The sequence below is a fragment of the Sebastes umbrosus genome, chromosome 13 (genome assembly GCF_015220745.1).
Source record: "Sebastes umbrosus isolate fSebUmb1 chromosome 13, fSebUmb1.pri, whole genome shotgun sequence".
Taxonomy (NCBI): domain Eukaryota; kingdom Metazoa; phylum Chordata; class Actinopteri; order Perciformes; family Sebastidae; genus Sebastes; species Sebastes umbrosus.
In genome coordinates this window covers 20,826,895-20,842,137 of record NC_051281.1, presented here as the reverse complement: position 1 = coordinate 20,842,137, position 15,243 = coordinate 20,826,895, and the positions used below count along the sequence as shown (strand labels likewise).

General features: G+C 40.7%; 1 protein-coding gene across 2 annotated transcripts; it reads left to right on the top strand.

The window, feature by feature from the left end:
* The first annotated feature begins 158 nt into the window (after positions 1-158).
* On the top strand, positions 159-14,858 carry LOC119500738 (RCC1 and BTB domain-containing protein 1-like). Of its 2 annotated transcripts, XM_037790622.1 has the most exons (13): positions 159-288; positions 2,992-3,228; positions 6,339-6,489; positions 6,577-6,743; positions 8,466-8,624; positions 8,715-8,822; positions 9,645-9,787; positions 10,392-10,582; positions 11,590-11,716; positions 11,822-11,973; positions 12,076-12,206; positions 12,872-12,964; positions 13,867-14,004. In XM_037790622.1, the coding sequence occupies exons 2-12, from the start codon at positions 3,103-3,105 to the stop codon at positions 12,914-12,916; spliced, it is 1,500 nt and encodes a 499-aa protein (XP_037646550.1). In that variant the 5' UTR covers positions 159-288; positions 2,992-3,102; the 3' UTR covers positions 12,917-12,964; positions 13,867-14,004. The 2 variants fall into 2 exon arrangements, with proteins under 2 accessions (XP_037646550.1, XP_037646549.1); XM_037790621.1 differs by lacking the exon at positions 12,872-12,964 and having other exon boundaries at positions 13,867-14,858.
* The last annotated feature ends 385 nt before the right edge of the window (positions 14,859-15,243 follow it).

Sequence of the window (15,243 nt, the reverse complement as noted above, 5' to 3'; positions counted from 1 at the left end):
ATGCATGAAAATGGAAGAAAACAAAGAAGTAATTCATGTTGTGTTGTGTCAATAAAACAAACAAACAAATAAAAAACAATTAATAACAATATATTGCAATATAAAAGGATAAATGTAAAAAAACAACAAAAAACCCAAATCGACTACTTTTGTCTTGTGATCACGTGACATTTTTTTCTCCTCACTTCCGCAAATAAGCTTCAGTCAGCAGCAGCAGCAGCAGCAGCAGCAGCTGTGTGTGGCAGCTTCATCCAGCTATACCGACCAGAAACACACCTACACTAACAGGTGGGTTTAACGGAAACGTTAATATTGTAACTTATATCTTTGAAAGTTGTTTTGAAAGGTGTTTTCTTTGCAAGCTACGTTAACTAGCTCAGAGTAGTGTTTCCTGATGGATCAGTCTAGCAGCGACTGTCCGTTCACTGTGATGTTGTGATGTTGATGTGTCAGCTCCACAGTTTGCTGAATAATGTGTTTGTAACAATGGACAGCATTAGCTGGAGCTAGCTGAAGGGAAGGGGTCCATGTTTGCTGGGTGTTTTAATATGTAACAGAGGCTACGGCGGGAGAAGTTTGCCCTCAGGGCTTTCTGTCAGGCAGGGACATGATGTTTTTGTCCTAAACCAAGTAGGTTTGTTGTCTTAACTTAAGGAGATGTCTGGCAGAAACTTCTCCCATGTGCTGTTACAACACACATAAACCTCTATGACTTAAAAACACCCATTTCCTCAGAAAGTCTTACGCCTTCTGGGATCATGAGTTGTTTTCACCAAAAACACCACCCTAAAGCAGATGTTATGTTAACACAGTGAAGTTACAGTGATGTCTACAACTGTCTCCCTCAGCTGGAAGTCAGAGCATCAACATCACAACTCATAGTTTCTGTTTGAGAAATGACTTGACCAAGTGAGAAGTAGACTAATATCCTACATATTTGGTGGTTAAAATGTTAAATAACTACTGTATGTATTAGCCAATATTTCTTCATATACAACACCGTTGTAAAGGGTGGAATTGCCTGCAGCAAAAGCTTAATTGTGTATAGTCAGATGGCTGAAAACTACTCTACATTATTGAGTGGTCTTTCATGCTTTTAGGTAGTAGAAAGTCCTCTTTACACATATATATATATATATATATATATATATATATATGTGTGTATGTATATATATGTCTATACATATGTGTATGTATATATATATATATATATATGTATGTATATATATGTGTATATATATGTTTATATGTGTGTATACTGTATATGTACATATGTACATATATATATATATATATATATATATATATATTTGGTTGGGCTGCACAATGAATCGAAATTTTATCGAAATCTCAATATGGCCTACTGCAATTTTCAAATCGCAGGATGAGGAGGAAATCGCAATATTTGTTAAAGATGAAATGTGTGTCAAGATACCATTTTAAATTAAATCTTCACATGCTGCAGAGTTGTCCTGGCCTACACATCATATTTTACAGACTTAAGAGAACATCTTTGTTTGGTACAGATCCCCGAAAAAATCCCACCATAAGCAATTTAATGTTAAATGAAAATGAGAATAATGATGTAAAAATGATCTTTCCCTCTAATATCGTATATCGCTTATCGAATTGCAATATCAGTACAAAAAAATTGCAATTAGATTTTTTTTCAAAATCGTGCAGCCCTATTATTTGGTATGAAGTGTTTGCAGAAAAAGTAATGTTTTGTACGTGGAGAAGAAAACGCTGCACAATGATTCAACCAGACTGACAATTAACAAGAGACAAAGATTCCTCTAAGCAACAGTTCAATAAGAATAGAAGAAATCACCAGTCACCAGCCTAACTATTAAGTGAGTAAAAAAAAAATAATTATAATTTTCTCAAATGTATGGAAGTAAAAGTATAAAGTAGCATAAAATGGAAATACTGGAACAAACTCCAGGATTTGTCTCATCACCACAGCATGTGTATCTGCTGTCCAGCTTAGATATGATCTCATGAATACATTTTTGTGATATGATTTTTTTTTTTTTTTTTTATTGTTTTCCAAATATATTTTTTTCTTAAAGTGCGACTCCTCTGCCTCTGTACTGTAACTGAGCCATCTGCTGGTGAGTCCTAACTGGGTCAGGAAACCTCTAGAGCTCTCTTGAATAATTTGGGAGATGAGACCAAGTTTTAACTCTTAGGACGTTATTAGGAATGTTTATGCATGAAACATATGAATTATAATTTATATCACTCCTAGAATTGTGACACACTTAAGACTAAAATTTGACCCTGAGGAGCTTTATACATACCAGCCCTGATCTGTTTGAGCTGATATTACGCCACATGACCCAACTTGTCCCTAATCTCCTCTGTGAGATCATGCGTGGCTTTAGCATTACTTCTTATTAACACGGCTGTGATATGTGTAAATAATAAAATAATTATTCAACTATAGCATGTTTTGTCTTTAACCTTTTTGAGTGTTATCTACAGTAATAATAATAATGGTCCGAAAAGGATGTGAAATTGCATAGTTTTAAGTAAAAAACTTTCAAATTTTCTTGAGGGAGGAGCCCAAAGTTACCCTCTGCAACCATGAAAAACTTAATATTGAGCCCTATTTATGTTGCTTCTTGCAAGTTCCACCAGTTAAACAAACAAAAAGAATATAATATATGAGGATGGTATATGATCAGGACGTGGTGGATGCGGACGCTCCATATATTTTCCTGCTTTGTGGACCTTTGCCAATCACATGCCTGAGCATAACTTATGAACATCTCTGAACGTGAAGCCTGTTTGTCTCAAAATATTTAACAGTTTTAAAAAGAAACTTTGTTGTAAAATGCTTTTTTCCCCCCAAAGTTAAACCTTGTGTCAAATATCAAGTTCTTCTTTTCTCATATTAGTGTGTTTAAGTGCATTGACTGAAATAATGTTTATATATGTTGACAAATGCCCATGAGGCTCCCTGACTGTGTATATTTTCACACCCAGTCACAGCAGCGACTGCAGCGCTGGAAACCCTGCGTCCCCACACCCTCCTCCTCCTCCCCCTGTCACCCTGCCCTGCCTTTGGCTTGAGGTGCATCCCTTCACCCCGCCGCCATGGTGGATGTAACCAAATGGCCCGTTTTCAGCCTGATGGGGCCCCAGGAGCTCGCCACGATACGGAAAGCATGCGTGTTTGGAACGTCTGCTAATGAGGCCATCTACATCACCAAAGATGATGAGGTGAGATGTCAGAGGAGGGAAAACAGGGTTGTGGAGTTAGTCATATGAGGGAAGTCATCGCTAATCACTGGTCATTGTTACTGGTGCGTAATTAATAGTTAGAGGACCTTGGCTTTGCATGTTTTACATTACTACTTTACATTACTGTGATTTTCTTCAGCATAATGTGTTTTTGAGAGGGGTTCAGTTTGGTTTTGAATTCATGCCTTCAATCAAGAAGAGAAGTAAAACATGCTTACAATAGGTAATCAACCACTGAGGACATTTACTCTGCTTTATTTCTTTTCTGTCAGAGTTATAGTATTGTAGCACGGTGATGAAGTGGTGTGTTTAAAGCTGCACTAATCCATTTGTTGGAGCAAATATGGGTGTTTTTTTAGGGGTGGGAAAATTGATGCACTTATGTATTGCGATATTTTTTTTTTTTTTTAGTCTGAGTAACGTTCCGTTCCGTATCTGTCAACCAAAACAAACCACAGCCAAAACAAGAAATCAGAAAACGGCAAAGGGTCTGCGTGGATACCACCTGCACCATCACATTTTAAATCCAAAGTGATAAACACTACACATCCTGTAAAGTATGGAAACACTTTGGGTTTCACACATTGCCAGGAAAAGCAGAGCTAGACATCATGGCTTAAGCTGCATGCTAACTCTGTCATGGACAGGAAACGTTATCGTATCGTAACGTGCGGTCAAGCCGGCCGCCAATCTCCTTGGTCAAATCAGTTGATGCTACAACTGTAGAGCACCGATTTATGGTGAAAACATTCAAATGGCCCCGATGGAGCTGATCATGGATGTATAAAGAGTATAACAGTCAGAGCTAGTGACAGACTTGGCAAAGTTAGCGGAAGTATACACGTGTGACTACGTCCGATTTTCAAAATAAGGTGTTAACATAGGGAACTGTACATACAAAATACATATATGGAAATAATATTGTTTGGATTATATTCACCAGAAGTATAAAACATTACATGTCCCTTATAAATGAAATAGAAAATACCACTCATTTGTAAGGGAAATGTCTTTATTCTTTGATTTTTGGGCTGCTGGAATTTTTTTTATAAATAATGCCCGTCAATGACTGATATATTTGACTTCAGGACATCTGTGACTACATACATGCTGAAAATCAAGCATTTTTTCTGTATCAATTTAGATATTTTCCAAAGTAAAAGTCCATAGAAGTGTATTATTCAACTTTTTCCCATGGTCTAGTGTTAAAAAAGTTATCAAAAATTGCAATAAATCGTTATATCAAATCGTAATACTTGTAGAATCGCAATACAAAAAAATCGAAATACATATCGAATCGGCACCCAAGTGTTGTGATAGTTTCGAATCTGCAGATAGGTGTATCATCCCAGCCCTAATGTTTTTTGGTTTCTTTCTGAAAGACTAGTTAACCATTTGTGGGTTTTACTATGCCACACCACAAGGGGGCAGTTAACATGCCACACAATCAAGTAATAAGTAGACACAGGTGGGCATTCTCAGGATGTTTAGACCACTGGAGATGAAATGGTTCTTACTGCAAAAACGCAGTTAAGCAACACAAAACAATAAACTAGATTCTAAATATTGCACAAGAACTAACACAGCTTTAGAAATCACAGTCTGCAATCTACAACCACAACAAGACGGAGGAAGTAAGCTACCAAGGATAAAATAAAGGTATGGTCGTCAAGAACACATGTATGTGTTTCACCACCGTTGCTCTCGGTATTGGGCCAATTAGTCACCATTTTTTGTATATTCTGAATGGATGAAATTACAATGTGTAATGTCAAAAATGTTGCTTCCAGCAACTTTACTGTTTTGCTTTAGTCTCACCGCTCTCATCAACCTTGTTACAGAAGCTGGCAAAACAAGCCTGTTCTGGTATGGACTTTGGTCCCGGAACGATCTGCAGGCCAAGCTTAAATTATTATTAACCCTAACACTTAAATAACAAACACTTGACCAACACGCTGTCCTGTTAATGCACTGTATGATGAAATGTATTTAGTTGTACCTATTGTTGCTCTCGTGATTCAATGTTGTTGTTTTGTTATGTGTTAGATGTTGCTATTTGACTCCGTCTTAGTCAGATCTCACTTGTAAAAGAGGTTTTAATCTCAATCTGACTTCCTAGTTAGATAAAGGTCACATATATTATATATGTTAGTAGCCACAGCAGGCAACCGTTTTAAGCAAAAAGGCTTTTATAAACCCACTCTACACTACCAGCCCATAAGCAAACAGCAGACTAAGTTAGAAACAAACTGGTGAACATAGTGGAACATTTAGCAGCTAAAGAGACAGATATTTCCTTCAGGAGTTGGTGGAGACATAGCAGAGCTAAAAGGAGAGTGAATATTGGATATGGATTCACCGAGCCGACTTTTTCAGTCTCGATAGCGATACCTGTTTAAGTTTTGACCAATTTGTTGTTGCAGTAAAAAAGGTTTACACTAATTCCTGTTAATTTTTAAGAATTGTTTGCCAAATTGTTGGTGCATGATTTATTATCTTAATGATAAATAACAATTCCCTAAATTTTAGTTATCTATATTTATTTGTTACATTTAGTTTTACAAAGTTAGGAAAGCAATGTTTAAGTCCAGCCTGATGTTGCCTTACACATAAAAGAATGATCCCAGTCACTTCCACACAGTGAGGCATACCGCTTATTCATTAAACACTGGTATCAGATCGGTACTTGGTATCGGCCGATACCCAAAACCCAGGTATCGGTATTGAGACTGAAAAATTTTGATCGGTGCATCCCTAGAGCTTCTTGTCTCAAAAAGGTTGCCCTTTGGCAACCATATGTTTAATCTTGAATGTAAAATAGCAGCAATGTGAATGCAATTTGTATTTGGTGGGCTGAAACATGCAAAACCTTTTGATATGGTTCTTTAATGTTAAAGTAAATATCAAAATACACTGTAGGCCGGTGCTCCTGTCCTTGCCTGTGTGCTCTTCTCGGCGCTGCCCGCTGGTGTTGATGTTTGTGTGTCTGGAATGTGACCTGTTACCTACTCGGCTGACGGAGTCGCTCTCTGCTTAGCCCTGATCTACATTACATGTTCTGTGTTTGACCCTCCTCTCTCCACACTCAGGTGTACGTGTTTGGGTTGAACTGCAGTAACTGCCTGGGAACAGGGGACAGCCAGAGCACCATTGTACCCAAGAAGCTGGACTTTCTGAGCGGGAGGAAGGTGTCGAGCCTGAGCTACGGCAGCGGACCCCACATCCTGCTGGCCACGGAGGGTATAGCTGCACAAAAACGTTTAATCCCCCTCTTCACAGTTCGGATTAAAAAGTGCTGCAGAATGACTAATCTCTTTTCTGTTTCAGATGGAGAGTTATTCGCCTGGGGTCACAATGGTTACAGCCAACTTGGAAACGGGACAACCAACCAAGGAGTAGCTCCAGTGCTCGTGTCTGCCAACCTGCTCAATAGGAAGGTCACAGAGGTGGCCTGTGGCTCTCACCACTCAATGGCTCTGACTGACTCAGGAGAAGTGAGTGTCTACAACACAGCAGAATGGAGCCCTGTGTTAAATCTTTATAATGGCACATGTGATTCAGCTTTGGCCAAAGGCGCTGCTTAGTCATACAGACCATCTCAGGACTCTTAAGTCCAATCACAGCAGCAGTATTTGATCCCTCTGAGCTGAAAAAAGCTCAACCTTAAGGACACAATTGTGCTTCAAACTAACATGGTCAGCTTTATACTGTTAGCATGCTGTTATCCTGTTGTGTTATAGAACAACATTTTGTTTTCACTGTGGTTGAAATGCACAAAAAGAGGATTTTTAATAGTTAAATTGAGATGTGCTAGTTATTAAAGTAATAGTTCGACATTCTGGGACACTTGTTCATTTTGTTTTTAGAGTCAGATGAGAAGATTGATACCACTCTCATGTCTGTAGAGTAAATATGAAGCTACCACCAGCTACCGGCTAATTTAGCTAACCAGACTGTTTCTTGGCCACGACCAGCGGACAACGTCCGGGGTCTGAAAAGTGAAGCCAGTGCAGAAGTGCCTTAAACTTGCATTCTCTCTAACAGCCAGCAGGGGGCGACTCCTCTGGTTGCAAAAATAAGTCAGATTGTATAGAAGTCTATGAGAAAGTGAGCCTACCTCTCACCTGATTTATTACCTCAGTAAACATCGTAAACATGAGTTTATGGTCTCAATCGCTAGTTTCAAGTCTTTCTTCAATACAGCATGATGTTCATTTAGTAAATTATGGTCCCATTTAGAGTCACATAGACCATAAAGCAGGGTATGCTTTAGTGCGTGGCTACCTTGTGATTAACTGGTCGCTACCACGGCGTTGTCCGGTCTGGGAGTTGTCCGTGTTTTCGTCTTACAACTTAAACCCTTTCACAGTGTGTTTTCACTTCATGAAAGCTAATTTGAACCTTTTTGGTTGCCTGAAAATGTCTTACTCGGTTAGCTCTACCCTCTCGTGTCACTTCTGGTTGCAAAGAACCAAGATGGTGACGGCCAAAATGGTGAACGCAAGCCTTCAAAACGGCAGTCCACAAACCAATGGGTGACATCACAGTGACTACGTCCACTTCTTATTTACAGTCTATGACGGGAACCTGTAAATCCTACACTGGTTGCCTGGCAATTTGTGCTGGCCAAAAAATAGTCTGGTACAGAATCCCCCATAACATGGCAAAATATTGTTTTTACACCTTGGTTTTTTGTATGGATTAATCAAATGAGATACAACGTGTTAATAAGTGAGCTTCAATGGTGCTGGTAGACAAATGTTGTTAACTTCAGACAGAATCAGGCTAGCTGTTTCCCCCTGTTTCCAGTCTTTATGCTAAGCTAAGTTAGCTGGCTGCTGGCAGTAGCTTCACACTTTTAGTGTACAGATGTGAACGGTGTCAATCTTCTCATCAAACTCTTGGCAAGAAAGCGAATAAGCGTTTTTCCCAAAATGTCAAACTTTTCCTTTCAGCTGCAATGTACTGTGATACGACCACAATCCTATAATTACAGTTAGAATATGATAAAAACATCATTATGAACTTCATTCATTAGTGTCACATTGCATAAACACTCCAACAACTCATTTACCTCTTAGCATTAAGAAGCCTGGCTGCACATGAAGATAATATTTTTTGTTGCGTCATAATAACAGTTTACTCTCTTAAATGAATAGAAGAGATGTGGGATATTTAACTCTTCTTCTTCTCACCTTTAACCTCATGTCTGCCAGGTGTATGCATGGGGCTACAACAACTGTGGTCAGGTGGGTTCGGGCTCCACAGCGAACCAGCCCACACCCCGCAGAGTGTCCAGCTGCCTGCAGAACAAAGTGGCTGTCAGTATCGTCTGTGGGCAGACCTCGTCTCTGGCAGTAGTGGATAACGGAGAGGTGACTGTTGAATTTATACTGGAGCTATAAACACCGTGTTATCCCATCTCTGGCCACCACAGCACTCGTGTTCTCTTTGTGTGTCTGCAGGTGTACGGTTGGGGCTACAATGGGAACGGACAGCTTGGACTTGGAAATAATGGGAACCAGCTCACTCCCTGTCGCCTTGTAGCTCTGCTGGGTCTGTGTGTGCAACAGGTGGGAGATTACACACTCACAACAACTTATATTACTCCCAGTGAGATTTGATATCATTATACAGTCATATAAATATGCAATTCAGTTTATTTCAATGCAAAAATATGAACATTTCCATTGCAGTTCTATCAATTTTATACTTCTGTGAGTAGGTACAAGAAGAAATCTTTATGTATGCACCACAGGGCTGTCAATTGATTAAAATATTTAATTGCATGATTGTCCATAGTTAATTGCAAATTAATACATTAATACATTTTTTTTATCTGTTTAAAATGTATCTTAAATGGAGATTTGTGGAATATTTATTATCGGAAATCAATTAACAACACAAAGCAATGACAAATATTGTCCAGTAACCCTCACAGGTACTGCATTTAGCAATAAAAAAATATGCTCAAATCATAACTGCAGCCCAACAGGCAACAACAGCTGTCAGTGTGTCAGTGTGCTGACTTGACTATGACTTGTCCCAAACTGTATGTGATTATCATAAAGTGGGCATATCTGTAAAGGGGAGACTCGTGGGTACTCATAGAACCCATTTTCATTCACATATCTTGAGGTCAGAGGTCAAGGGACCCCTTTGAAAATGGCCATGACAGTTTTTCAAGTTTTTTTTCAAGTTTGAAGGGTTGAGCAAGTCCTCACATTTGAGAAGAATATTTGTACAAGCTACAAGTGTATTGGGACCTTAAAGGAACCAATTCTTTGTTTTTATTCAGTGTAAAGTAGACTTTGCTTGTGAAAATGTTCTATATGTTAGATTCTTCATGTTAAAATTGTGGGTCTTACATCTAAAGTTTTCGTTTGCCTCTCCAGATTGTCTCAGGCTATGCCCACTCCCTGGCACTAACAGACGAGGGGCTGCTGTACACTTGGGGTGCCAACACATATGGACAACTGGGCACCGGCAACAAGAGCAACCAGCTGAGCCCAGTTCAGATCATGGCTGAGAAAGAGAGGTGAGCGAGACCATCACCACACATAGGCCCTGTTCAGACCTGGCATTAACATGCGTCCTGAGGGATCGGATCACAAGTGGACAGCTTAAAATACGTCTGTTCACTCCTGGCATTAGAATGCATCTCCACTTGTGACCACTTGTGATCCAACCTCACTTCCCCGCTCTATATGCAAAACACGAGCAAAGCACTGGAACAAAAACACTAGAGCACAGACGCCGTTTCCATGCTGTGAGGCAGACTAGCGCTTGCGTCTGCCTGTCTATTCACATGAGGAGCGCAGTGAGACCCCGCAGATCCCAGCGGGACGTCCGTTGAGTAGGCGGTCCTCAATGTGGCCCAGGACACATTCACATACACACTGCTTAAAGAATGTGGCCATATGTGGCGGCCCAGACCTCCTCTAAATGCGGTTTGAGAGATCGGATCTCAATGCGTCCTCAACGCGTCTTGAGTGTGTTCACACCTTTACTTAGAGCTGTCCACTTGTGATCGGATCACTCAAGACGCATGTTAATACCAGGTCTGAACAGGGCCATACTGTTCAACAAACCATCTCCTCGTCTTTTACACCGCTAACTCTCTCCTCTGGTCTCTTTGACAGGATCGTGGAGATCGCTGCCTGTCACTCCTCACATACATCAGCTGCTAAGACTCAGAGCGGTCAGGTGTACATGTGGGGCCAGTGCAGGGGCCAGTCTATAGTGCTGCCTCACCTCACGCACTTCAGCTGCACCGACGACGTCTTTGCATGCTTCGCCACCCCCTCCGTTATGTGGAGGCTTCTCTCCATGGGTAAGACAAAGGGCTCATGTGCCCAATGATGTAGCAATTAAAAGACTGCACCCGTGTGTTTAATTCCATTAACCACAAATCCGGTTTCTATTACTGATATTACTAATATTCCAAAGCCAGTTTAAAGGCAGTTGTTGTTCCTTTCCTTGAAAGAAATATTCAATTTAATTCCCCTTTTATTCATTATTCATTCACGGGACTTTTAGGGCTGTCAATTGGTTAAAATATTTAATCCCGATTAACGGCATGATTGTCCATGATTAATCGCAAATAAATCACACATTTTTTATCTGTTCAACACGTACCTTAAAGGGAGATTTGTCAAGTATTTAATCCTCTTATTAACATGGGAGTGGGCAAATATTATTTTTTAATTTTTTTTTATTGAAAATCAATTAACAACACAAAATAATGATAAATATTGTCCAGAAACCCTCACAGGTACTGCATTAACATAAAAAATATGCTCAAATCATAACATGGCAAACTGCAGCCCAACAGGCAACAACAGCTGTCAGTGTGTCAGTGTGCTGACTTGACTATGACTTGCCCCAAACTGCATGTGATTATCATAAAGTGGGCATGTCTGTAAAGGGGAGACTCGTGGGTACCCATAGAACCCATTTACATTCACATATCTTGAGGTCAGAGGTCAAGAGACCCCTTTGAAAATGACCATGACAGTTTTTCCTTGCCAAAATGTAGTGTAATTTGAGCGTTATTTAACCTCCTTCTCTAGTTTGACATGGTTTGCACCAATGGATTCCTTCGGTTTTCTAGTTTGATACGATAGCTTTAAACTGACTCCGCTACAACCTCCGAAAGATCGATTGCGTTAATGCGTGAAAGAAATTGATGGCGTTAAAATAATTTTGTGTTAACGTGTTATTATCGCGTTAACTTTGACAGCCCTACATGAAATAAATCCTCATCAAAAAGACATTGCTACAGTTTTTTTTATCTTAATACCAGAGCTTGATGTGTGTGGGTGTTTTTTCTCCCTGCAGAGCATGATGACTTCTTGACCGTGGCTCAGTCTCTGAAGAAAGAGTTTGACAACCCGGAGACAGCTGACCTCAAGTTCTGCATTGACGGCAAATATATCTATGTCCACAAAGCAGTTCTCAAAATCAGGTCAGGGATTTCACGTCACAGCTTCATGTCAGTTTTAAGTTACGAAAACTATAGAATATAAATAATTCAAAATAATAACATCTGTATCTATGCTGAAACAAACAGGTGTGAACACTTCAGATCCATGTTCCAGTCGCACTGGAATGAAGACATGAAGGAGGTGATTGAAATAGACCAGTTCTCCTACCCGGTGTACCGCTCCTTCCTAGAGTTCCTTTACACCGACAACGTGGAGTTGCCTCCTGAGGATGCTATTGGTCAGAACCACACACACACACACATCACAGCCTGATCTTTACTGACTTCTGTTTGTAAGTTTGGTTGTTAATGTGTTGCTGTCTGTGTCTCTGCTCTGTCAGGGCTGCTTGACCTGGCCACGTCGTACTGTGAGAACCGCCTGAAACGTCTGTGTCAACATATTATAAAGAGGGGAATCACCGTTGAGAACGCCTTCTCCCTGCTGTCTGCTGCTGTGCGCTACGATGCTGAGGTCAGTGTATCAACTATCATCTGTTTGTATGTATTTCGATCAGGAGAGATCTAATGCAAGTGTATAACAATATTCACTGAAGTCAGAAACGGAGAATGACTGTCGATTATTGATGTGAAGTATCTCCATTAATAAGAGAAAACTTTATTTATCTCGAGGGAAATATAATAACAGCACCATGCCAAAATCAGGTAAACAGTGTGGATCATAAAAATATAAAGAGATTGACGATAGGGATCAGTCTAGGTGGGTTGCATATAGACATGTATGTACAGTATCAGATCTGAAGTATAGATAAGTATAAGAGTACATGGATAATACAGAAAAAAAATTAAAGGATTGGTTCACATTTTTTCAAGTCTGTCTTAAAGCAATAATCAAGTGCTCATTATGTACATTGAAACAGACAAAATCCACAGTTCTCGTTCACTGCAAACAGACATTCCTAAGTTTATCTGACGCTAATATAACAAGCAGTTTGAGTTGGCTAAATCAAGTGGGTATCTTCCAAAGTTACAATCTTTTATAGGAACAGTGTGTAACATTTCGGGGATCTATTAGCAGAAATGGAATATGATATTGATAATTATTACACGGCTGTGTTGAATACTCGATTCTGATTGGTCAATAACGGCGTTCTGTGGTCTGTAATTTCTCTATAACAGACCGTTGCTATGTTTAACAGACCGTTGCTATGGGGGCAGCTCTGATGTCGGACTCTGGCGGACCGTTTCTGTGTCAAAATATTGATTTCTTAAGTAAGTAGCCGTGTAATAAGCGGGATAATGTACAGCTAGCGGGTCATTGTTGTGAAAGAATCCCCTTCAGGGTGATGAGAGACCCCTCCGCTTTACGTCGAGGTGCAGCATTGCCCTCTCGGGGATTACAGGAAGTCGGCTCCGGTCTCTGGCTCGCTTGAAATGTAGTTTCGTAGCATTTATTCACCGATACATAAACTGTACACACACTGCTACACCTACGTTCACAGCTATAACACCACCAACAACTCCACACCCACCGCCAACACAAACACACACACGGTCTGTTAGAAACTCGCTAAAGTTACGCAGACTACATGTGCAGCGGCGAGCCTCTGGAAATGCTAGAGCTGCTAACGTAGCACAAATACACACAGTTTGTTGGTCACTCGCTAAAGTTATGCCGGGCAGACAAAGTATCGTTACGCCGGGCAGACACACAGCTGACGGTGGAGACTTTTACTGGGAAAGTGGCTGCATGTCCGCGACACTACACGCAGCATCGTAGCTGCTAAGTTAACGCTCCCGGACGGGTGACCTCGGGACTCCCGTCAACAAATATCTGTTGTGCTCCTGCAGCTGGTACGAGGCACAAATCTTGTCGGTTAATAATCGGTTAACGACGGTCGGTTATCGGTTAAGAACATTTTTCAAAATGAGCATCCCTAGTTTTCATTAATGTATAATGTTGCCATGTTGCTCTGCCATGTTTCTACAGTAGCCCAGAATGGACAAACCAAACACTGGCTCTAGAGAGAGCCTTCTGTGTTTTTACATTACCTGAAGGCCACCATAGTTCTCCGACACGCTTTTGAAACTGGTAACGTGAGCCGCTGACTGCAAAACCATGGTACCGCCGAAGAGGAATTTGCTAATTTGTCCTCTTTGCCTTTGTCATTCAGGACCTGGAAGAGTTCTGCTTTAAGTTCTGTGTGAATCACCTGACCGAGGTGACCCAGACCGCCGTTTTCTGGCAGATCGACGGAAACCTGCTCAAAGATTTCATATGTCGAGCCAGCCGCTGCGGAGCCTTCAAAAACTGACCTCAACCCGAGATCCTTATGGGCAGAGATGCTGAGGATTGCTGTGTCTGACTCAAGGAGTAACTTCTCAGAGGATTTTATCACTCCCTGTCGACTCCACGAACATTCACTGACGGGTGGTCACACAAACTTTATATCTTTATCACCATCGCTGTCAAATCTGTTATTCATCTCATTCCAGACTAGATCCAGTGTGTTCATTACGTGAGCTATTCTGAAACTACACGGCTGAGCTGATACAGTCCAGTTACAGTAGTTGTTTGCCACAGTGCCTGACTGCTGATTTGTTTACACATATTGTGTAAAGCAGGACTTGAAACGCACTGAGAGGCATACTATCGCTTGACCAAGCTGTTTCTATTCCCGCTCGTCGCCTGATATCACTTTACTTTTTTTATTATACTGCGTAATTGACCATGTTACTTTTTTAGCGTTTGCACTTGTTTGAAATAGGATTTTGTTCTTCTTCACTAGAAGACCGCATCATAGTTTGGATGCGCCATCTGGAATCGTGGTTTTGAAGTTGAGGTATGAGGCTCTTTGCACTTTCAGATGTCAGGACAGAACACATATTTTGAAGACTGGACGCTGACCTAAACAGACTAAAAAAAAGCTTGAATCTGCTTTCTTGATATGTCGAACTCCAGTCAGCAGTTTTTAGTCCTAGTGGCTTTTGTCTAATGCCTAGTTCACACTACACATTAGCCCTGATTTTCCGCTACCTGACAGTTTTGAGCACCCCGACAAAAGCCCCAGATCAGAGGCAAATCGGGGTTGGCTCGCCGAGGCTCCCCGATGCCTCGCAGACACATTCCAGATATCTAGCATGCTAAATATCAATATAATAGGAATAAATAGTAAAAGTCAGTGTGGAAACAGGCTATTTTGTGAACACGTGCCAACAACATCAGCAATGTGTCTCACGTATGGTATCACGTCATTTACCATGTATTTATCGCGTGTTTTCGTGACAAAACGTAGTTTGGAGACCTCATCGGGGATTCCTCCTGGTGAAAGATCTTGTAGTGTGTGTGACCCCCCTATCACCGGCCAGTCATGTAGTGTGAAAACTAGGGATGCACGATCCGACTTCTTCAGTCTCGATAGCGATACCTGGGCTTTGGGTATCGGCTGATGCGAAGTACCGATCCGATACTAGTGTTTAATGAATAAGCTTTATTCCTCACTGTGTGGAAGAGACTGGGATCATTCTTTTATGTGTAAGGCAACATCAGG